The 24,633-nt window shown below is 44.3% G+C and overlaps 1 protein-coding gene across 1 annotated transcript in view; it reads right to left on the minus strand.

The window, feature by feature from the left end:
• Window positions 1-6,896: 6,896 nt before the first annotated feature.
• Window positions 6,897-24,633, minus strand: part of LOC146258440 (PDZ domain-containing RING finger protein 4-like) — a 40,826-nt gene continuing 23,089 nt past the window's right edge. The window contains exons 2-8 of the mRNA XM_084672239.1: window positions 21,644-21,894; window positions 19,537-19,639; window positions 14,284-14,382; window positions 12,092-12,154; window positions 10,726-10,827; window positions 9,732-9,860; window positions 6,897-8,969 (exon numbers count right to left, since the gene is read on the minus strand). Of these exons, the coding sequence (XP_084528365.1) occupies window positions 7,461-8,969; window positions 9,732-9,860; window positions 10,726-10,827; window positions 12,092-12,154; window positions 14,284-14,382; window positions 19,537-19,639; window positions 21,644-21,894 (2,256 nt within the window). The 3' untranslated portion in view covers window positions 6,897-7,460. The remainder of the gene's footprint in view (window positions 8,970-9,731; window positions 9,861-10,725; window positions 10,828-12,091; window positions 12,155-14,283; window positions 14,383-19,536; window positions 19,640-21,643; window positions 21,895-24,633) is intronic.

A 24,633-nucleotide genomic window follows, 5' to 3' on the forward strand; every position in this document is an offset into this window, starting at 1 on the left:
CCGACTTCAAAGACAGAGCATAAGAAAAGGTTGTACTTTAGAGTCAATACCAGACTTATCTTTTTGTGCACTGCAACATGTCAAAAGCAGATGCTTGCATGAATGATAATGAATATTTGGAATTTGAAGATGTCAGACAGGTTCTTAAAGCAACATTACTATGATGACATTCACGTGAGGTTAAAAGTGACACTCTACACCTCCAGGTGAAGACTGGCACAGTCATTAAACACTCTTTCTCCCAAAAATATGATTACCTGGTAACATTCCAAATTAATCTTTGTCGGTTCATACTCCCCAAGCCTAAAGACAATGTCTATACAGACAAATATACCATTTTGTTGCTCACTTAAAGAGCAAGAGGACCGTGGAGGTACTTTGTCATGATAATACAGGAAGTGGCAGCAGGATCATACATCATGACCAGACCTTTTAGCTTTCTAGTCCGCAGCCCAGATGGAGCCCGAGCCAGAGTGCTGAGTTAGCAGAGACCCCAACCTGGACACCTGGCCACCGGGGCAAACACTTATTAACTTCCACCCAGGTGAGCCTCCAGGACCAGCAGGAGCCCCGCTGCCTGGGCTGCCTCCTCGCCACACTGGTTGGAGTGTATATCAAAGGTACAGCACACATTTCATGCTTCTGTGGGTAGGGAAATTTCATTAGGAGGTACGCCTGGAGCCAATTATGACCATGCAGGTCCAGACCCAGTGTGAAATCTGCTCATGACAGGCGCACTATGTAATTCACAGGGGAACTCAAAACAATTAAAGATGGAGCTTGGTATGACTAATGAAATGCCACAGAGATCAGCACTGAGAGCCCAGACTGAAGACATGAGGGAGGGGTGGAGGGAATCAATGTTTACATTGTGACTTAAATGTAAAACAGGCTGTATAAACCAGGTGTCAGGCATCATTTGTTAATTTCAGTGCTCAGTGAGGCAAACGCAGGCAGTAGAAGATAGCTTTCGATTTATATTTATATTGTGCAGATACAGATACTAACCAGGCTAGAGTCCAATATTCAATGCTAAACTAAGACCAATCTTGCCAATCTTTGACAAAGAATGATACTGTGGTTGTCTGGCATTTGTTGTATGGTATTCACCTGGAAGAATACGTGAGAGAAAGTATCTAAACCTTAAAAGGCAAACAGATACTTTTTAGGCTTTCCTAAAGATTTTAGCTTCTAACATACAGTACATGTAGCTTCTGAATTTGCACTAGGCCCTAGTGCAAATTCAGAAGCTACATGTACTGTATGTTAGACCTAGTGACTAGGGTAACCTATGTGCCACAGTAGTCTGTTTCTAACCACACTGTCTGATATAATAAAACTTATTAATTATGCTAAATAATTAATTTGGTTCTCTGTCTAATCCTGAACATCAAGGTCTACTATGAACTTTCTATAAAATGCAACACATTAATGGTACCTAGGTGTTCTGATTAGAATCCAAATAAATAATACATGCTTGAGAGTTTTTACCATTGCACTTTGAATAGAGGGTCGCACATTTCATGAATAATGAATTGTAATTAGTGCTCTAATTATCCCTGTAAAATTCACAGGTTTTTGCCTAATTGGATAAAACACGTTCGCTAACGGTAAAGACAAAACAAAAGAATGACACATGCAGTGCAGCAAAACTATCAGAATAACACCATATGAATGCGTCACAATCTCATAAAAGTACCTTGCAAAATTTGCCCAACAAACAGAACTACCAGGAGTGAACAAAAACAACTATAACAGCCGCCAGGCTTCAGGGATCTAAGTCCTTCTCTGTTGAAACTGTCTTCCTCATCCAGAAACCTAACCAAGCCTTCATTTTACAAATCATTTCACTTACATACAAATACAGTGAGGGGAAACATTTATTTGAACCTCTACTGATTTTGTACGTTGGCCCACTAACAAAGAAATGATCAGTCTATAATTTTAACTGTATTTCAACAGTGTGAGAGAACAAATAAAATCCAGAAAAACACATGTCAAAATTGTTATAAACTGATTTGCATGTTAATGAGTGAAATGAGTATTTCATCCCTCTGCAAAACATGACTAAGTACTTGGTGGCAAAACCCTTGTTGGCAATCACAGAGGTCAGACGTTTCTTGCAGTTGGCCACCAGGTTTGCACACGTCAGCTGCAATTTTGTCCCATTCCCCTTTGCAGATCTTCTCCAAGTGTGTTTTGGGTCATTGTCATGCTGGAATACCCATCCACAACCCATTTTCAATGCCCTGGCACGAGCACTAGCTAGGATGGTGACAATCTAGAGTACAGTACAGTAACGTAGCAGTGTCGAGCAAGATAGCTGCTAGTAAAGATATTGTTCAAGGGATGTGTGAGCACGTTGCTAAAAGTATTTCACAGTCACTGTACTGATAACTTCCTTGTTAAACTGAGGATCCTGATGTAATGCTATGGCTTTGTATAAGATCGCCAGGTTATTGCTCTCAGGTTGTGCCTTATGCATACCTTCTTTAGAAGATATGACTGGGTTGTTACCCATTGCCTATTGTGTTAAAATTGTGTTCAAATAAGGCCCAGTTTATAGGTATGCTCATTTTAGTCAGAATAAACCTCATAATTCTCAAAATTCTGACCATTTGCTTTTTTATTAACAGCATTTACTTGTACTTGTACTTTCAATACTTAAGTACATTTAATATCAGAAAATTACTTTTGATATTTAAGTACAGTAAAGATCAGATACTTTCAGACTTTTACTCAAGTAGTATTCTAAAAGGTTACTTTTACTTTTACTTGAGTTATTTTCCAGTAAGGTATCTTAACTGGATTTTGGGTACTTTATACACCACTGGTCCTTGGACAGCTCTTTGGTCTTGGCCATGGTGAATAGTTTTGAATCTGATTGATTGATTGCTTGCTTCTGTGGACAGGTGTCTTTTATACAGGTAACAAACACACTCTTAAAGGGAGTGCTCCTAATCTCAGTTTGTTACCTGTATAAAAGACACCTGGGAAACATCAATCGTTTCTGATCGAGAGGGGGTCCAATACTTATTTCACTCATTAAAATGCATATCAATTTTTCTGGATGTTTTTGTTGTTATTCTATCTCTCACTGTTCAAATAAAACTACCATTAAACTTATAGACTGATAATTTCTTTGTGAGTGTGCAAACGTACAAAATCAGCAGGGGATCAAATGTTTTTTCCCCTCACTGTATATACAGCCTTGGGTTATTCTAAAATGTTGATTATTCAATAATATTAAAACACCTTTTTCACATTCATACTACTAGATACATTGTTGATAAGAATATTAGCTTATAGGTTTAAGACTCCAATGTACCTGGTACCTGTACAAATTTGAAAACTTGAAACTTTGACGTGTATTAGACCCTAGAGTAGTGATTGTATGCCCTTCCTGGAGCGGCTCTACAGTATGTGTATGAATTGATCATTGAACAGATTGAAATCTGGGCCAGTTTACATGCTAACCACTCTTTTATTGAAGTGTCGGGCTGCTTGGACCTGCTGTCAGATATGGGGAACATAACTTCACCCTGGCATTTACGGATGTCATACTATGAATGAACACCACGTAGGAATATCAATGGAAACAGTCTGGGCCAGTTATTTCCTGCTTTTGGCACTTTTGACACATTTCAAGCCTGCCTGAAGCAATATGAGAAAGACCGCTTTGGACAAGATGAGTTCCTTTGCTGATTGTTTTATTTGTATTTGTATATACTCTTTGGCCAAAAGTAACACTACATAGCATACACTAGAATACAAGGCCTCCAAATTAGGCATGGTAGACATTGAAATAACGTTTTGTGAAAAAAGTATTTAGTCTCATTGTGATTAAGTGTAGTGCCAAAGTCAATTGTGGGCTGGTTTCAAGCTGTTATTGAAAAGCACTTCACCCTAGGAAGAAACTGGTTTTGTTTTATTCTTGACAGATTCAACGCAGTTGGAACTGATGGAAGGATCAGTGTTGCTAAGCCATTGATCCACAGGTAGCTAGATAACAAAAGGATCACTGCTCACAGAAACAGAGAGAGATTGTGGCCTTCTGGGCACAACTGCCTCCCATGGGCGGGTCAGCAGGATAATCAGATGGAAAACTGAGCAACGCTGATGTTGTTGACGAAAATAGATACCCCAGTCGTTTCTGTCTAATGGTAATCATTTAGAAGAGAAACAGACGATTTGGAACACAACAAGAAACTGGAATTTTTGAGACAATTTTCAAATGAAACATTTATTAGATTTTTTTTTACATACCCGTCGGGATGCACATATTTCAGTTAAGGATCACTGGTTGAGTCCTGATCACGGGATGCCCCCCCTGGAGTCCTCTGAATCCTCACAGATCTTGGAAACAAGAAATGAAACACACAAACACCCCCTAAAATATACAATGACACTTGCTAGAGCTATTTGATTTCAATCTATTTGATTGGCACACTGTCGTGTGTTGGCTCAGCAAAGCTGAACAGAACCCATTACCATGACACTGTTGCTACAGCTGCCATCAGTATCCACAGTCACATCAAAAGGCACATCATCTGCAGCAATTACCAGTTTGTTACATGCCTCATTCAATCCATAGAGCCAGCCACTAGGTCAGTGGGAGACACATCGGAGCAACAAGGTTTGTCACCATGTTCAAGAGATTTAGGCATCCATAAACATCAGCCCCTCTCGCTGGATAATGAGAGTAAATTTGTAGTTTTTGCTGTTCAGGAAATCCTAAAGGTTATCAGCCAACATTCATAATGGAGAAATGCAGTAGCGTGTTTATACATGTGAGAGACAGAGAGAGAGAGAGAGAGAGAGAGAGAGAGAGAGAGAGAGAGAGAGAGAGAGAGAGAGAGAGAGAGAGAGAGAGAGAGAGAGAGAGAGAGAGAGAGAGAGAGGCGAGCAGAAGTGATGTGTTCTGCTATCTGTTTGACATTTCTGTCAGGACGGACTGGTATTTAAACTGCTGGATGGCTCTGACAAATGCCACCGCTGTCACAAGCTCACTTTTAATTACACCTGACCAGATCTTTCCAGGGCTCTGGAATGGACTTGATTATCTAGAGCCGAGGCTATCAGTTGGTACCACCCAAACAACTTCCATGTCATTCCAAAATGATATTAATGGCCTATCTGCATACACAATTAAAATGACCAAAATAGAAGAACAGGAAATGGGGTTTTAGGTCAGTGGGAGTCAACATTTCACACACTGCCTCAACCTTTGTTCTCGGTTGTGTAAATTGAAATTATTTAACGTGCACTGGACTCGGTCTGGAATGAGCCATTCATAACAAGGGAGGACAGGTCTTGCTCATCTCAATGTCATCCTCAATGAGAAACATGTTCTCCGCTTTTGCATCACTGAACAGACCATACATTGCAGGAAGCTTATATAAGAAGCTTACATAGTAATTGTGTGAGGATATTCTGCTGTTGTATCAAACAACAGCTTCCTCAATGGTAGCCACGTGCACTGTGACTTTCAAAGTAAATAATGTTGGTCTTTACTCATATATTATTATGGGGATGACACAATACATACATACAATATATTCTTTACTTGGCTTTCCTATGTACACTTTTAGGGCAAATTGGGTCACTTTCATTTGACAATCCCTTCCTGTAATTCCTAGTGTTATGGGTGTTATTTTAGTCTATTGTGATGATATACTGTGGCTGGCTCAACGTTTCCTAAAAAAGGAATATTGCACATAGTCAATTAACTAAAAATCCTCAAGTATAACACAAGTCAAGACAGTGACAGTCCAATGTCAACTACAGACAAGGCAAGCTTTTCATAAGATCATATATAATACAGTTATCCCAACTATCCCAATAGCCTTCCCATGCTTATGACAAGCCCACTGAAATGATTTAGTGGTTGGTATATTTTAATGAACAGAGAGCAATTCGCGTGGAAGGAGATTTTAATTGAATTTGTCTTCCGTTTCAGTTCATGTGTTTCCTGTGAGACAAAACCTTCCAAGGTAGAAACATTTCTCTGATGAATGAGTTATTTCCTGTTTTGGAGGACACACAATAACACAAAACACACTTCTCTATGGTGAATTGAACTAACAGCCAATCAGAGAGGTCAGAATAGTTAACACATGAATGCAGAGGCTTTTTAAAGAAAAAAAACAATAATTTATTCAGATTTATTTTTTCAATGATCACAATTACCACACATTTACCTGGCTACAAATGTTCCATCTACATATTACTTGAAGTAAGACCATTGACATTGACTTGAAACAAATACAGGGATTGAATTGGAATTTACATTATTTCACTGAAAATGAGGCATTTATGAAACAAGTATATGCTGTACACCTAACCTGACAGGCATGTATGCATTTAGTTGGCAACTTGATTTAACAATTTTAAAATGTGCTGAAAGTGTAATGAAAGCTAAGTTGCAGTCATCCAAGTGGGTACTTAATTGTTAATCATTGTATGGGAGATTCTAATGGGTGGCAAATAACATAACGTGTATTATTTTCCTTCTAAATAATGTATTTAAAAGTATTAAGTACGTTTTATTGACGTTAAGTAATATCCTGACTTCTAAGGATTGGTCATATTTGTAAAGCCAGGTTGCCCAAAATAAGGTCAATGAATTTTTCATTCAAAGAACTGTTAAGGCTATGTTGGGTAACATTATGCAATAAGTATGGTTAGTACAAAAATAAAACAATCATCAACATAATCAATGCAATGAAGGTAGAGTGCAGGGTATACCATTACATTATCATTCAACCTCTCCTGTATGTTTGTAATGAATACAGAGTCGAACATTATCTCACTGTGTAGTCATTCAACATGTTGTCATATTGTACTACTAGGCTTTCCTTAAAAACTGTGTGTCATACACTAACTCTAACCCTAAATGTTGTATGTTACCTTTGTCAAATCAGTGTATTTTTGACTTGTGTGTTGCCGTAAACTGTTGTCTGAGTTGTAAACCTTAAACTGCTGTTAGTGTCACTGTCTGTGCCATTTGTGTGATGAAAGGTCACAAGAGGAAGAAAGTTATTGTAGCAAGGAGACTGTAGAAATATAGAAGCTGTCGGGTGTACCGGAACATCTGAATCATTCTGGTCTGAATATGTCTCTATAAATTCAAATTAAAACATCTGGTTACTTGGGGATAAGGGTTAAACCGAACCAAAGTATGAAAATAATTGTAAAGATATACATTTGGGTTGAACCAAGAAAAATAATTGCTCAATCATTTCATACAAAAGTGTTTTATGAAATACTGAGATATGGAAAAAAAGAATGAAAACATTAAAAAAATCCATGACAAAACCATTGGTAAATTCTTTACAAAATGCTTTTTTCGGGTTACAAAGTGTGAAAAATATTCCTAATGTCCGCATAAAAACGCCACATTGAACGAGGCAAGTATATTATATACCACATGGGGTAGATTGTGTGTGTTTGTTTTACTATTATACAGTAGTGACTGAGAGAAAGGCGTTGTGGACCTTAGCACCCTCGGGGGCTTTTGCCCCATGTGTCATCAGCTCTTGTATAGTCATCCAGTTGTCCAGGATCTTCTTGTTGCGTTTCTTCATCATCTTCTTGTGGCTCAGCTCGATGATGCTGACCTCCTTCCGTCCTTCGCTGCTGCTCTGCGGGCTCTCCCTCAAGCTCTCCAACCTGCTCCTCTGCATAAACTCCCTCCTCCTTCTCTGCTCCTTGGCTCTCATCAAGTGCTGCTTCCTCTCCTCCTTGCTCCAGTACCTCCCCATCTTCATCTCGCTCATTGCGTCGTCGTCCGTGGTCATCCCCCCGCTGCGCTCCTCCTTGATCTTGAGGGCGCGCTCGCGGAGGATCTTGTCCCTCACGGGCCTCTTGGTGATGTAACGCGTGCCGTCGCTGCGGATCTTCACCTTCCACTCCATCTTGGGCTCGTTGGCGGGCCGCTGGGGCTCCTTGCAGACGCTGAGCAGGCTGAGCTGGCTCTGGGCGTACTCCACGGCCGATCGCTGCTGGATCAGCTGCATGTAGCTCTGGTAGTGGCGTGCGTGGGCTGGGATGGAGCCATTGGCCTGCCTGTGCTGGGAGCTGTGAGATGGGGACAGGTAGGGGATCTGGGAGCCCCTGGAGGGGACCATCATCTTCCCGCTCCTCCCCTCCTCCGCCTGGACTGTCTGGTCCGACTCGGAGGGGTTGCTGTGGTCCGGGCTGCTGCTCTTGCCTGGGACGGGGGTGCGCTGGTGGGAAGGGCTGGGGCTGGGGCTGGGGCTTGGGCTGGGGGAAAGGCCGCCCGCCAGCCGGCTGGTGCTGCGCAGATTCCTCTGGTTGGTGATGGCCACCATCCTCCTCTGCAGCGAGTGCTCTGGGGAGCGGTCCATGGCCAGGGGAGTGCTCCGCGAGCTCTCCGCGGTGTTGTACGCACTGGAGCTGTCCTTGTCCGACTTCTCCGGACGCTCCTTGATGTCCACCAGCTTGCCCCTGCTTTGGGGGACACTCCCCTGGATGGGGTCCTTGGAGGGGGGCATGGGCCGGCCAGCCTGGTGCTGGTCACCCTGGCCCTTCCGGAGCTTGTGGGCCTGCATGATGTTCTGGCACTCCAGCTCAATGCTGCGCAGTTCGTCGTTGAGCATGCGCAGCTCATGTTGCACGCCCACTGGCTCCCCCAGGCTGCACTCGATGGTACTGCGGCGGCTGTAGAACAGGTCGTACTCACCGCTGTTGCGGATCTGACACTTCAGCTCCAGCAGCTGCTGGAAACGGTCGCCCTCCGTTTCCTCCTCTTCCTCCTCCTCCTCTAGGATGTGCGTGTCCCGGGTGTGCGTGTCTCTCAGGCACTGGGACAGCCTGCGCTGAATCTGGGCCAGGACGTCGTGCTCGGAGCTTGGGCCTCTGTTCCTAAGCCCCACCCCTCTGTCCTTGTTCTGAGTGAGAAAGGAACAGGTGGCTGTGTCTGTTATCAGGTCGTCCTCCTCTTTTGTCTACGAAAAAAAGAGAGAAATCTGATGAGTTCTTGAAAGACATTCGTGATATTACAGATCAAAGCTTCCCTACTTCTGAAGGTTTTCTCTTTGGCTGAGAGTATGACTGTGCTGCCCGTGTCTGGAATCCAACACAACATAAAGTGTAAATCCAGAACAATGTCAATGATATTCATAGCTAGATGGGATTTTCTGAGGAACACCAGTTCCAGTGCTTTCCTCCTGGGGTTCTCTCCTCTCTAGTGGACTTCTGTTATACCAGTCTACTGCTTTGGGAATCACTTCAATTTCTCTGCAATGCTTTACCGACTTTGAACTTCTATTTCCAGCCATTTTATAATATGCTAATCTCTCGACAAAACACAAAATAGTAAATTATTGCCGATGTTTGGAATTTACAAGGCTCACCCATCCATATTCATGCACTATATTCATATTTCAAAGGGCATTGAATGTTTTCGCTAGATTTGAGAACATCAATACAGAGTTTGATTTGATATACAAGCGCTCTAGACTAGTAATCATTTCAAACAGCTCTAAGTTTTGACGTATTGAAGTAACTTATGATTTGAACAGTTACTCATGCCCTGAAATGATTTCACCACTTGAGGCAATTCATTGACGCACATTATGCCTTAGGTGGGATAAATATCATTAGTAGCCTACATATACCTTAGCATTTTAGCTTGGAATTCTGATGTTTTTGAGTATGTGTGTACATGTGTGTGTGTTTGTGTGGATGAGTGTGTGTGCGTGTTCGACCTGGTCGTGCTCCTGTTCCTCCTGCAGGGCGACCAGCTCCATCTCCTCCCTCTGCTGCTCCTCCAGCATCTCCATCTTCAGCTGCTCCAGGAACTCACTGTGCTCATCGTCCAGCCAGGCCTCCTCCAGCTTCAGTTCACGTGGAGGGAGGGAGAGAAGGAGGGAGAGAAGGAGGGAGAGAAGGAGGGAGAGAAGGAGGGAGAGGGGGACAGAGGACGATGACTTACGTCATGTACCAAAGATCAAGCGGCCCCCACTGTAGAGCTTTCACAGCTTTGTGAACACTAGATAGTCCTGGGACATCAGTCCTTGAAAAGCCATACACTGACCAGAGAGATGAGGTCCATCCATCTTAATGCACATCACATCTTGACCTTTGACCCTGTTCCTTAGTGTCATCCATCAGTTCTTTGTTCGACTCAAACCAAATGGGATCCATATTCGAAGCTTCAGGTGTACGAAATATGTATTTAATCACAAAGGAGAAAGGAGGGGGGGGGGGGGGGGGGGGGGGAGTCTGTAATGGCGGCTAGCTGGAACACACTCAGTGTTCTCTCCTCAGAACAGCCAGTGTGGCCTTGGGCCTGAACTCACTCCGTATTAGCATGCCATTAGATTTTATGGCTCACCGTTGGAAGTCAATTACAGCGCAGCTACATAAAAATAAAACATTACGAGTGTCTCAGCCATGGCCCTGTCTCACCACCGTGGGCGGGGGGCGGGAGGAGGGGGGGCCGTGGGGCAGGTGGGGTCACAACCTGGCCATGTTTACTCTGAGCACAGGGCTCCACTTGAGGACTGATGGCATTTGTCTTTTTAACCTCAAAGCCCCGGCTGTGGGCTAAAATCACCCTTCTAAACCATGCTGTGTCACATTGATCGCATTTGAAAGACTGCTTTGCCTCAGATCACGGACATCTGATGGCCGACCCGCACCGTAGGCATGCCGGTGGTCTGGTCACGAGAGTCTGAGGATCTCCTGCTCCACACTCACCTGCATCTCAGGTCTGGCCACCAACAGCAGGATGTTCCTGCAGTCCTCACTGGAGAGCATGGCCACAGCTTCCTCTCTGTCCTGCACGTCCTGACCATTAATCTGATGAGAACGACACACACGCACACACAATCACCCAGACGCACACACAAACAAACAGCCATTGCTGATACAGTAAGCATGTGCTAAGGGTCCACACAGTTTGGGTTGTTTTATTGAAAGACGCTGGACTGAGAATTGATTGTAAGCAGGGCAGTGGTCTGGCAGAAGCCCTTGTCTCTGCAACGAAAGCATCCGGCAACATTCATACATCTAGGCACACAATTAACTGGCCACTGACAGGGGGCGTCCATCTTTTTGTAGGCAGAGTAATGGGGCTGTCATTGGGGGATAATAGTGTTGGGGTGTGGGCCGGCCTCTGCTTCTGCAACACCCCCTCCTCTGGTGCTCTGCCCCAATCAGTCACAGCACACACACCCCAGCAGACAATTAGAGTGGAGCCTGGCATTATCTCTCTCGCCAAACACCGCTTACACTGCCCTGCCCCTGGCTGCAGGCATAATGACTGTCTCTGTAGCCTCACCTGTCTGTGCACATCAGCCCTATTAGACCTATCATCACAAAATGAACTTTTCTCCTTTGCTAATTCCCTTTATAGGGACCATTCTGACACGCGCCCTTTCAAATATGCTCTGAAATCCCCACACCAGTGCAGAGCGGTAAAGGGCCTTGAAGGAACTGCTTCTACTTGAAGGAACTGCTTCTACTTGAAGGAACTGCTTCTACGAGCTCCACTCAAGCATTGTTCCCCGTCTCTCTCAGGGCCTTCCTTCCCCGGCAGCTATCCCTGACACCACCTCTCCCCAAGCCACCACCTGCACTTTCAGATTACAACAAGCCGGCGAATCACACCCCATACAATAATCACCCACGCAGGCCATTGCCGAGGCACTTTGGTGTTGTCGCACCAGCGGGAAGCAAAAAGCTCTCCTAAGGGGGTAACGGGAGGGCCACGGGCCTGCCCCAACCCCCACCCGGGGTTGGAACTGAGGGGTAATAACACTCGTAGCCCCGGGGGTGGGGCTGGAGGGGGAGGTAGGCAGGGATGAGAATCCCTAACCAAGAGGCTTTTAAAGAGACCGTGAGGTGCTGAGTCGGTAACTAAAACAGCCAGGGGGACATTTCTCCAGCGCTAACCGTCACAGAGGGGGCTGAGCTTCCTCTTTAATGTGTGGCCATTAAAAATGAATGGGCTCTTGCAGTGGGAGACAATGGCTGGGAGAGGGAAATAAAAAGGGTTTATTGTCAACTGTGATGATGAGAGGTGGGAGAGGAGAGCTGGTGGACCAGATATAGACGCTGGTACCTGTAAGATGCGGTCCCCTTCCCTGATGCGACCGTCTCGGGCTGCGATACTGTTCAGACCGACCTGTTCGGGGACGACAAACGGATTGCTTTAGTGCCATGAAAGATCAAATGTTTCAAATGATTGCATTACTGCTTCAATTGCGTCCTGTCCACCATATTATGAGGACAAAAGACCTCCAGAAAAGACTTTTACTAAATACTAAACAGAGAACTAAATGTATAACACTTCTAGACCGATCAAATGAATCATGCCTTTTAAGAGAGAGGATAGGGAATAGTTGAAGCCTGAGGGTTACAGGAAGACCTTAGCCGTCAGAAAAGTGATATGATGTGCCTGGTCTGCCATTAAGACCACTTTTACTTGCACTTGCAGCTAAATGAACGCAACTAACTTGTCAACACCTGTGTCTGGGACAAGTAGAGCAAGCAGTGGTCTAGTCAGGATCTTGTATCCTTCGATTTCCCTGTTGGGATGATCCACACCCATCCACAGCTATTTTGTGAAGGATTCTACCACAACGTTAGCCTGTACAGCACACAAGCCCCTCCATGCTTTATCTTGGGCTAACGATACTGAACGAGGAGGCAGGACACTCCTTCAACGACCAGTCAATTGGCGTCTGGGGCCGTTTGTTTCACTCTGTCCAATCAGTGCAGATCTCAGGAGATGGCAGGCGCGCCCTTGTATTCCATCTTCCTGAAAGGACGGTCCTTCACACAGAGGCATTCATTAGACGTGACATGAGGCCGCTAGACTGGGCCGGAGGAATCATATTTGTTTGGACTTGACAGAAAAACATCGTAGGCTACACACATACATACATACACACAGTGATTGTTCCCAGGGGCCTTTGTTCATGGAAGTCTTGGTTGTGCTATGCACTACTCAGGGAGAGCCACACAAATCTCAATGAATACTAGGAATATTATAGATATTTTTTATCAAACAGTTATTGGTTGATGTGAGTTTGGTTTAGTGCATGACACGGGCTCTCAAATCACTGCAAAGCAAACATGTCAACTGAAGTTTATCTGACCCTGCATGGTTCAACACATGCATAATCCCAGTGCTTAAAAGTATCAAATACACTCAAATACAATTTGTATGGAGTGACATACGGAGAGCTTATCGGAATTCACCATGCTCTCCTTGGCTCGACTTTTTATAGAGCGAACACTTGAGTAGACAGCAGGCGGGAAGCATGGACCGGAGCGATCTGTATTCAGCTCCAGCGCAGCAGCAAGTACCTTGCGGCTCAGAACAGACTTCAAACGAAAGGCAGAGCAACTTGGGCAGAGTGGTGGACACAGCTTTGTGCTGTACGTGCTGCCAACAAGTGGGAGAAACACAAGGGGGGGAGGGGGGAAACTAAAACATTTGACTGCGGGCACAAACATTGGAAGCTGCTTGCCTGCTAGACTGTGTCAGTCAGACACATGAGAATCTCTGTTCTCCATTGCCATCGTATTTCCATTAGTATAAAAGGCTAACTGTGTATCTATTCAGTCAGTGCAATGAGGGCATTCATTTACCACATTCTACAGATTTAATATACTGTATAAAATATGAATATAGATATATTGTTTATACACACCTTAAAGGAGTAGATTCATGTGGGGGTTACGCAAACATATTAAAGTAAATTCCCAGTCAAGACACTCAAATGAAATGTCATAACTTTTTAAGTGACAATATTCATGCATTTTCTTCACCTTCAGAGACATCTGCATTCCATATCTATTTTCGGCCTCTGTTATATTGTTACAATAGTTTGGTGGGGAGAATAATACTGATTCTTTTGAAACCTCTGGATGAACAGAGATTTCTGATGAGCATCAATCACATTTTATTCAATATATATAAACAATACATAGCACTAGTTTCCAGATTTGTTATGAAAACTCAGTGAAGATGACACACATTGATGAAAACCACATGAGTGAAGATCAGGTGGCCTCACAGAGACTGCCCCCTAAGGAAGTAGACTGTCTACAGCAAGCATATTTTGCTTCCTAGATCACATCCATATGAGCTTGTGGTGGTGGTGGTGGTGGGGGGAGGGTAGTCTGGATCCACCAGGCTACACAGTAGCCCCCCGCACAAAGAGAGTAGAGGTTAAAAGATGACCATACACCTAACCCCTGTAGTTCCCACCCTGGTTCCCTCAGGCCCAGCACACTGTGTCTCACCTCGCTGACATAGATGGCCATGTCCTCCTCCTCGTCTGTCCGGTAACACAGAGTCAGGCCCAGCTTCTCCTGGCTGTTGAGGCGACACAACTCCACTTCCTGGTATCCAAAGAAAGCGAGGGTTTGTTGGTCAGCGACAAGCAAAAACATAGATTTTTAATGACCGGAGTCCGGCTACGGTATTACGTTTTACATTTGAATCACGTTTTTTTTTTTTTTTTTACGTTTTGCCATTAAGTAATTTTATATTCTGTGAATACTCTCACAACACAGGCAGGAACAATTACCACATTAGCATTATCCTCCTATGTCGATGTCTATGTCTCCTAAAACTGAACCCAGAAATATCAGCATGAGTCGTTTTCAAGCAGCATATTGACTTTAGAGGGTTGAAGCTTGACTGAGCGGTCTGTGTGTTTGATGTTAAAAGTCGCTTTCTTAGCCACCTGATCAGAGGTGCTTTGATAGAAGTCTGAGGGATTTAGCTTATCTTACTGACTTACTTGCCTGACGTTAGAATATACATTTTGTAAATAATTATGCTAATATTCACTCAGGTATGCTAAACCCTAAACACTAAAACATTCCTCTTCTCCTAGTGCATAGTGCAATGCTATTAACTTTCAAGTCTCTGGTCCTCAGATTTCCCATGAGCCTCTTAAAACACACTTAAAACCTTCAGGTCTTTATGCATAGGGTATGTATTATTATAGTGCAAAAGTTACCAAAACAGCCCATGAAATTAAATTCTAATCACCTAATAACCACCCCTCAAAATGACAGGATTCTTCTTATAACGGCAAGAAAGCATTGCTATACTGTCCGTCATATAACTTCCGAAAACAATGTTTCTTATAATCATAATTTTCATGTATTATACATTTTCGAATGTACATTAGCCACATGGCATTGATAACCAGGGTAAATTACAGCTTTACTTTCATGTTGAACACACACTGCTCTGACAACATCGAAGCGTGAAAGCACAACAACAACATCAACATGAACAAACAGCAGAGCTTGTCTCCCTAGAGTCCTACAGCATGTCAAGGGTGGCGAAGGCAATCAAGTGTAAAATGGCCTCTCGACCAAGCCTTCATTAGAGCAGAAACACATCACTAACTCCTCCTGTAGGTGCTCTTAAAGAGCAGGTGAAGGAGGGGAGGAAGGGAGGAGGGGAGGGCAGGGAGACGGGAGGAGAGGAAGATTGGAGGAGGGAGGAGGAGTGGAAGGGAGGAGTAGAGGGGAGAAGGGGAGAAGGGGGAGGAGTAAAAGAGGGAGGGTGGAGGACGTGGGTGAGCACCGGAGGGTACTGTGGGGGCTGGGAGACGAAATAGAGAGATTCATTGCTTCCCCTGACATCTGTGGCTTGGCTGGTTACATGTGTCAGACATGTCAGCTCTTTGGGGAGGTGGAGAGCGGCAGACCACAGACCGAAGGGATGGGAGGAAGTATGGGGGAAAGAGGTGAGGGGGAAAAGTGGAGGGCGGAGAATGAGGGAGGATGAGGCTCACTCTGGAGATGCCACAGACAGCCACCTGGTGCCTTTCCGCTCCAGCTCTACTGTGTGGACCCTCCCCTCTCCCTCCCTCCACTGGCCACTCTCCCTCATCCACCCCTTTATCACCCCACCCTTCCACTTTCCCCCCTTTTCTCCCCTGTAACTGATGGACAGTCAAAGAGCACCCTGGTTTGGGGACCTACTGCTGCTCCTAATTGCGCTACTCCAGCACACCCAAAGAGGGAAAAAATAGTGAACAATACAGTCCGAAAAAAACGTGTGTCGTCAAGCCTGTGTCGTGTCATCTCTTCTGACACACTCTACCTGGCAGGAACTCAGATCTTTAATTGACTGTCTCAGAAACTATGACAATTTCAAACCCCATCCCTGGATGTGAAAGGAACAAAAGGTATTGGTGCTGAATAGCTGAACAAAGCTGAAGGAAAACATCATTCAGTTACTGATAAGTATTCTTCTACTTGCTAATCAGATCCGTAAGACCTCAACTGATAATGGAATCAACCAAACAAAGACGTTACAGCACCACTGCAAGCCGACAAAATCTTTAAATATGGACAGGCTTCTGAGGAGATTTTGATTCCATCCATTATGAAAACATCAACCAAATATCTGGAAGAATTATACCGCAGCTAAAAATACACCAAACAAATTAACAAGTGTTTCCTGAGGCAAGTGAACGTGTGAGTGCCATTTCTATATGAGTGAACCAGCCTGAAATTCCTGTCTAATTAATGACTGGGAGAGCTACAGGAGACCTGTGGGTACATTAACTGGGAAAACAGATAGCTGTTATTACAGCGTGTTGGAGGAACAGTTGGTGTGCGAGAGAGAGGGAAAGCACACCTGGTTGCCCTGTTTCCTACAACACATGTTTCTTTCTCTTTCCTGGCACACAAGATATAGGTTGTGAGTTCTGCCGGAAGGACACGGGAGTGGATACACACTCATAAACACGCACACGTGTCCAAATGTTTAAACAGTCACTCAAACATGAGGCTTGTAAACACACACGCACACACACACAACCCACACACAAACACTTACACACATACACAGGCTGGTGAAAATTCCAGATAAGAGCTCTGTCTCCTGATCCAGCCCACAAGTTCACACTGCTCCGGAAGCCTTCCTCTCTGCTTTTCCATTTTCCGGGCGAGCTCTCAGCCTCTGAGGCGAGAGATTGCAGCGTCGCATGGGGACGGGGCCTGACAGTAAATTAATGACCGCGATGGCGTGATTAGAGGGGGATTGCCGCCCACCGTCAGAGCGCATTGGATGCTGTCATCATAATCGCGCCTTTGATTAGCAGTAATTGAAAAAGCAGTCACAAACGTGTGGATGGCAGGCACACGGTAGGAGAGAGCTGAGAAAGCGTAGAGTGGAGAGAGTAGAGAGTAGAGAGAAATCAGAGAGAGAGCAGAGAGAGAGTCCAGAGAGAGAGTGTGGAGGGAGTGGAGTAAGAGTAGAGCACAGAGAGAGGTAGAGCGCAGTGAGAGAGCAGAAGGAGAGAGAGAGAGAGAGAGAGAGAGAGAGAGAGAGAGAGAGAGAGAGAGAGAGAGTAGGGATAGACACTCTCCTATCTGAGAGCAGCACAATGTTTACTGGTAGATGGAGCCGGAGCTGGTATCAATGGAGGTATACTAGAGCCTGGAGCAAGGTCACATACGCTCTGATGTCCCCATGTGTCACGGAACAAACATCTTCATGCCTCTTTATGTTCACTTGAGCGCTTGCACTGTAGATTGCAGATGTGTAGGAAACCCATTTGGAGGCAAACACTGTGACAGGTAATAATCTAAAGAGGATTACAGAACAATTGAGTCTTCCACTGCTGGTGTTTCTCTTAATCTTTCTTCCTGGTAAAACCAGCGACCCCTGACTCTCACTGCTAAGCCTGGGCCAAAGGAGCCCATCACTGTCCTCGTGTATTCCAAAATCCGATTCATTCCTTCGATGTAACAGCAAAATGCCCAGAATTGTGGTTTTTAATCAGGGCTGAGGTGATTTCTGAGCTCTCAGTGCCATGAAAAAAGGAACAGGCTTCGTTCTGCGAGAGGCTTTTGGCTCCAAACTAGTTCCCACCCCCAGCCTCCTCTGTTGACATATGGTAAAGGAAGGTGCGTTAGCGTGGAATACACCATCCCATGCATGAATTGCAGCGGGTACGGGCACCAAGGCACTTATAGCATAATAGGATTTGTTAATAGAAATGAGGCATATAGAGCTTAATACATTATATTTGTGCAAGTTGAACGGCAAGCCCTGGCGACACAAGTGGATGTGCAAATCTCCTGAGAGTGGGGAAGGAACAGCTCGTGTGGAGAGGGTGGGAGCACTCAGACACTCTCCGATGAAACAAAGGGAGGAAGGTAATCACCATACATCAGTCAAAGGCTGGCACAGTTTGCCTGCTCCTCAGTGACTTGGGAATAAAGGGTAGGAGACTGGAAAGTGGGGGTGTGAGTGCGCGTGTGTATGTGTGTGTGTGTGTGTGTGAGACAGCGTTGTTTCTGAAATGAAACAGCTATGTGTTGGTTGTGGAAACGGTTTATCATGGACTGTCTCATCTGCATCCACAACAGGGAGAAAGAGAGAGAGAGAGTTAGAGTGAAAGAGAAAGAGAGAGAGTGAGAAAGAGAGAGAAAGAAGGAGGGAGTGAGTGAGAAAGAAGCAGAGGAGGAAGGAGAGATTGTGAGTAGCCTGACATCATCTGTCAGGCTAAGCCAACAGTCTGCCCTAGCACCTGCTTGTTATTTCAGCTCAGATGAAGATGGAGGCAGAGTGGTGTGCTCATGGAAGGACCACCTGAAGCTTGTTCCTTTTCAACACCTCCTTAACACACCTTCACAAACACCTTTTGTGAGTAAACCAATTATCTGGCTAACAAAACTTCCAGAAGATGTGTAATCACTAAGACATTAATATTATGGAAATGCCACATCAATATGGCCCAAAGTTGTACTGCAGTGCGGAAGAAATTGCAATTTTCTGTGTGCTTACATTATTCACTAATCAATATAACTAGTTATTGGATACAAGTTAGTGTGTTCCTCATGTAAACTTGCTATTAATAAGAGTAGATTGTGTCTATGTGTCAGGGTTAATAGATGTTCGAGATCAGGAGAAAGTACTGGGTAGATGTTCCTTGTCATGACTACAAGGAGAGCTACAACTATGAACTCTAGTCTGAGTGGTCATGTGTTGGGAGCTGTGAATCTCTTTCTCTGAGACTGTTGTAACGTCAATACTGCCTGACTGTCACTATCTATGTTTACACTCTTGTGCCCTATAAAAGATGGTCCTCCGGCCTTCAGAGCCGAGAGAGACATGATTGAGACCTAAGCCTGGTCTTGCGGTGTCATTTATTGTCAGAGGTCTGGTTTTCTCTCCCAATCTGCAGATTGATAATACTTATTAAAACTCAGTCACTCCGTTTATGAAGAGACGGACAAAACACTTTCTTCATCAGCAGTATGGGGACTCCAGTAAAGTGTGTGTGTGCGTGCGTGTGCGGCTACTTGGAGTCTGGCCTATCATCTGTGTCCCAGCACTCCCTTGGGAGAGTCCTGTGGAGTCAATTATAACTGGCCTGCCCCCTGATTTATAAAGACCTCTTAGAAGATATGGTGTAATAAGTGGGGGTTGGGTGTGTGTGTGTGTGTGCACGTGCGTGTGCATGCATGTGTGTGTCAGCGTATCAGCTTCTATTAATGCATGTGATCAAGCCTTACCTCGTACTCAAACTCCTCCGTCCTCTCTCCGTCCACCGGCAGGGTGGAGAGGTAGTCTGTCCCCTCATAGAACTCCTGTTCCATGTTGTGGAGAGAGTGGCAGCTGCCAGGAGAACGAGAGAGAGGGAGAGCGAGGGAGGGGGGGGGGAAACAGAGAGAAGGGGGGGGGGAGGAGTAGAGGCAATGGGGGAAAGGGAGATGGAGAGAGAAAGAGAGAGAGCAAGAGATAAAGATGGAGAGAGACAGAGAGTTAGAGGGAGAGAGAGACAGTGAGAAAGAGAGAGACAGAGAGGGAGAGCGATTATAAGAGGAGGTTTTGCTAAAACACAATCGCTCTCACACATGGGGGAAGTGACAGCAAGGGAATCCTTCCCTTTGTCTTGTACAGTAACTAGGTCTGCAAGGCAGACAGGAAGAAAGGGCCTGTCAAGTGCTTTCAGCAGTAGTTCTGTCTGGGTGATAAAAGCTCTCCCTCATATTAATCATAGTCTATTCAGTCATTTAATACACTCAACACTTCAGTCATCGTTTTGTCTTTGTAAACTTCAGCCAATACCGCAGAGGAAAATAGCTTACAGATCTAATATTATTGCAAAAAACATTATTATTAGTGCATGGTAGGAAGGTAATTTCACAATAATCTTTGCTCACAACATTGACTTGATCATACTGTTAAACTTGATTCTGCTATTATTCTGAAGTGCATCCTTTTCATGTATTTACAACGATCACATTCAAACCCTTTTCTCTCCCAAATCACTTTCCTGGTGACAAAATTGGCTTGGTAAATGTCCAAATGCTTTATACTCTGGGCAAAACAATATTACACATCGTAACAACTTTGAGAGTTTGTGAGCACGGAACACCATTACTAGACTTTACGGTCTTTGTCTCAAAGAGGGGGAAACAAAACATTTGTTGTATCTATAAAACGTGATGTATCTTGGCCTGCGCACCTGATCACAGATGAAGACAGGAGAATGTGTGTTTTATGGGACACATTGATTACATTTGGAGCCGGCCTAGGGCTATAACTAGCCTGTGAACGAACACTGGGCTATGTTGCCTCAAATTTTATTAGACCCATTTGGTTTAATCACCTTGTAAACCTTCCATGAAACCAAATGGATATGCCAAGCAGCCACAATTATTACAAACATGGCTTGTGGGTGGTTGTGCAGAGTTATGGTCAAGAGAACATACATGAACATAGGATCATGTAAGGGTCAGGTGGTGTGTGGAGTCACTGAACACTTGTGGCTGGTCAGCCGTGTTCTGTCTGTTTGTGCCACACAACATCAGATACATGTCTTCATCGTGGCATTCCGTTATTGGATAGCTCTGCAGTAAAGCATTTGGCAGTAGATCAAGAGGGTGTTGGTTTGAATCCCCACCGTGTACATTGTTTGGGATAAAAGTGTATAGTAAATGAACCATTATGACAGGTTTTACACATCTGATCTGTGAATGACAGCAGGAGCTCCAAATGTAATCCAGCCAAATTAAAATGAATTCAAGACAATCTATTATCCATGGGATGTTGGTGGAATTAATTATCTAATAATACACACCCTCCTTTACAACATAGTCTCAATTAACTTTGCAGCGTTGTGTAAAAGAAGCCTCTGAATACATAATGCTCCAATGTATCGTTCCCTGGAGAAGAAACCCAGATATTCCTCTGCTAAACTTTGTCTTGTTCACAGTTAGCTTCTCCTTTGAGATGAATAGAATATGAACAAAACCCAGGAAGAGAAAATAACGAACAACTTTCTTTTTGTTGTCGAGGAAACCCCAGGATAACATTAGATGAGACTCTGAAATGTTATGCATCTTAAATGTCAATCCCACCTACAGGGTAAAATCTACAGAGGATGGGTATAGCTCAGTGGTGTGGTGTGACCTCAGAGCGTATGACTGCAAATCAAGAGGTTGCAGGTTCCAATTCCACATAATTGGTTTGGATTAAAGATTAAAGTTGGATGAATAATAAACATAGCTTTGTGGTGTTTCTTTAAAGCCTCCAAGCATGCTATGCTTCTGATAACACTTCTGTGCAGTAATAACAGAAACAGGACGCTCTAAACCGCATCTCCCCTCTACGTACCTGTCAGAGAGGAGGAAGGGGCAGATGTCAGGCACGGGAGGGGTGGTAGGGCGGAGCTTGGCCAGCGCCATGATGTGTTCGAAGGTGATGTCGGTCTGGGTGCAAACGTCCACCACCAGGACTTCCTGAGGGGGCCCGCGGGCGCCAGGGGGGTTACGCCTGAGGACTTGCACCACGATGGGGTCCTTGGCGCTACGGAAGGCCTCCACTGCCTCATCGTGGCTGGTCTTGGAGAGGTTCTTGCCGTTAACCTGGAGAGCAGCAGAGACAAGGACATCAGATAGACCCTAACATCAGACAGGCATCAGATACAAATTGAACAGACATAAGATCGACCCTAATAATAGACAGACATCAGATAGTCCTTGATATATACAGTAAGTTGTGTAGATATAACAATCCATTGTCAGTAAATATACTGTATCCTGTCTGGAAGCCACAGTCCCTCTATCAACAATCCAAGATGATGGGTATACAGTGGTGTTATGCAATGATGGCAAACGCCATAAACTCATTGTGTAATCATGTGTAGGCATTAATTAGATTTACAACACGTACATATATATATATATATATATATACATATATGTATATATATATATATATATATGGTAGGCTATTTTAATTACAGCCATTCCCAACCTTTTCCGCTTCGCTCCCCACTTGCATAGCTCAAATATTTCTGCGGGCCCCCCAACACATCCGTTCACTTAATTTGCTCTTATCACACATGTTTAACAACACCACGGGAGCCAAAGAGTTCGCTTTCACGGCTACATTTATTAGAGCGATCAAATGAGGCAGTGTCCATCAGCGCCACAAGCACACATTGTAAAGAGAGGTAGCCTGCATACAACCATTCCAATAGTTACACATAACATGAAGTTAAATAGGAAACTGCTATATTGAAGTGGGTGGATGCACAACTCAAGTTAACGTGCCAAGCGTAACTATAGGCTTTCGGTCATGAAGAGTTAAAGGCAAAATGTCATAAAAAAATGTGTACACATTTTTTTCATCATTTACCAACAGTATATATAAATATGTTGGTATTTATTTTAGATATTTTAGTTTTAATTTGTTTGGCCACCCACCTGCATTAGGGCCACAGGTTGGGAATTACTGGTCTATTATAAATGTAGATTTCAATCATAAAATAGAGAAAATATCTACAGGAAATCTATAACTGATGGATATAACAGCCAGAATTGTTTAGCCTAGGTTGCAGGACAATCAGATGGTTACAGGCTGGTGACCATGACTCCTTCTCTGAGTCACTGGACCTGCTGAGTGACGTCAATGTGATACCCAGACCAGTGTACAGGAATCACAGAACATTCATTCTTATATGACCTCACCCAAGAAAAACACTACCAAACATTCACAAATGTATGTGCTAAGTTTTCGGTTCTACACCGGTGGCCCTTGATGGTCTATCACCAAGTTTGTAAATCTTTAGGGTCAGTGAAACAGAACCAGACCTCACCTATTTTCTGGCGGAGGAGAGAACATTTGCAAGGCATGTATGGAAAAAATATTTTGGTTCATTTAGCCCCAGTAATTGGACTGGAACAGAAACCATTGGCATGAATTACTTCAGAGAATGCGGCTTGGTATGAATATGACATCGCAGATTATAATTTAGATAGACCACGGAAAAGGGAACATGCAGCACAATTCGCTGGCAGTTATAATCAAATATGGCTTTGGACTGTGGCATTGTGCTTGCAGACCACGGTTGTTGGAAATGGGTTGGGATGATAACATGGAAACTAAAGAAAAGAGAGTTTGTCTGGATATTGACAGTATGCACTATCCAAAAGTTTAAAGCTTAACTCTAAGATATCTCGGATATGTCCTCTAGAGTTATACTGTACAAAATGACCTACTTATTCCTCTGTATCAGTCCTCGGGGGTTCCTGTACTGGATGAATCTATGAGCAAAATATACTTCATAATGTACAGTATGTAGGTCACTGAGCGTTTCCTACTGAGGAAAAGCAGAGAGCTCTGAACTTCATCTTGACTTTGATATCTGCCACCTTGCATCAGTGTACGTTACAAGCTTTGTAAGAACATTATAACCTAATAATGTAACAACAAATCATTTTTTAGCAGACACTTTTATCCAAAGAAACATTCAGATGTGGATTTGAACCTTGAACCTTCAGGTCGAGAGTCAAATGCCCTAAAAATGAGTTTAACCCCGGCCGGACTGAAGAACCTTGAGGAAAGGTGACAGGACAGGTGGAGAGGAATGTGAAGAGCTGGAGCTATGGCAGCCATGGTGGTGTCTGACCTACAAACACACAATGTATTCTCAACCACAACAGTGGCCATAAATAGCTGCAGTCGGTGTTGAGTCCTGGTCTGGTTCCCAGTGTGACCTTTGTGTGAAAGGTGTTTCATTAATCACCAGAAAGATACGGTAAAGTGGGCCAACGGGTCTCCTGTTGAACCTCAAGATGTGAAACAGGCCCCCCTTTCTTCTTTCCCCTCTATTTCTGCAGACCTGATTTCTTCCCCTTTTTGCCACTCGTCAGCAGTTGCTTTATTCTGCAGCGTTCTTAGCATTGTGCTAAAAACGGGGACTGTGAATAATTAGCCCATATACTGTAGCTAGCTTGGTCAAAGCTATGCTCCACTTCCCCCCCCCCCTCTCCCTCTGTCTTTCTTCCCCTCTCTCTCTTGCCCTTTCTCTCTCACTCTCTCTCTCTCTCTCTCTCTCTCTGACTGGGCAGTCTAATCCTACAACAAGGAGCCCGGTGGAGACAAAGGAACAGACAAATGAGGCTGCCGATGGTGTATGACAGTCCTGGAGAAAAATGATCACATTTCCCAACCCTCCCTCTGGTGTAGCCTGCCCTGCCTCTGCTCCCAACCTCGCTGTGTGTACCCTTGCAGCACAGCCGCATGGAACAAGGGGAACCTCGTCAGAAGGTGCAGGCTAGTGCTACTCTATGGTTTCATGTGAACCAGATGGAACAAAT

Source organism: Hypomesus nipponensis, chromosome 14, assembly GCF_054491055.1.
Source record: "Hypomesus nipponensis isolate SF chromosome 14, ASM5449105v1, whole genome shotgun sequence".
Taxonomy (NCBI): Eukaryota; Metazoa; Chordata; class Actinopteri; order Osmeriformes; family Osmeridae; genus Hypomesus; species Hypomesus nipponensis.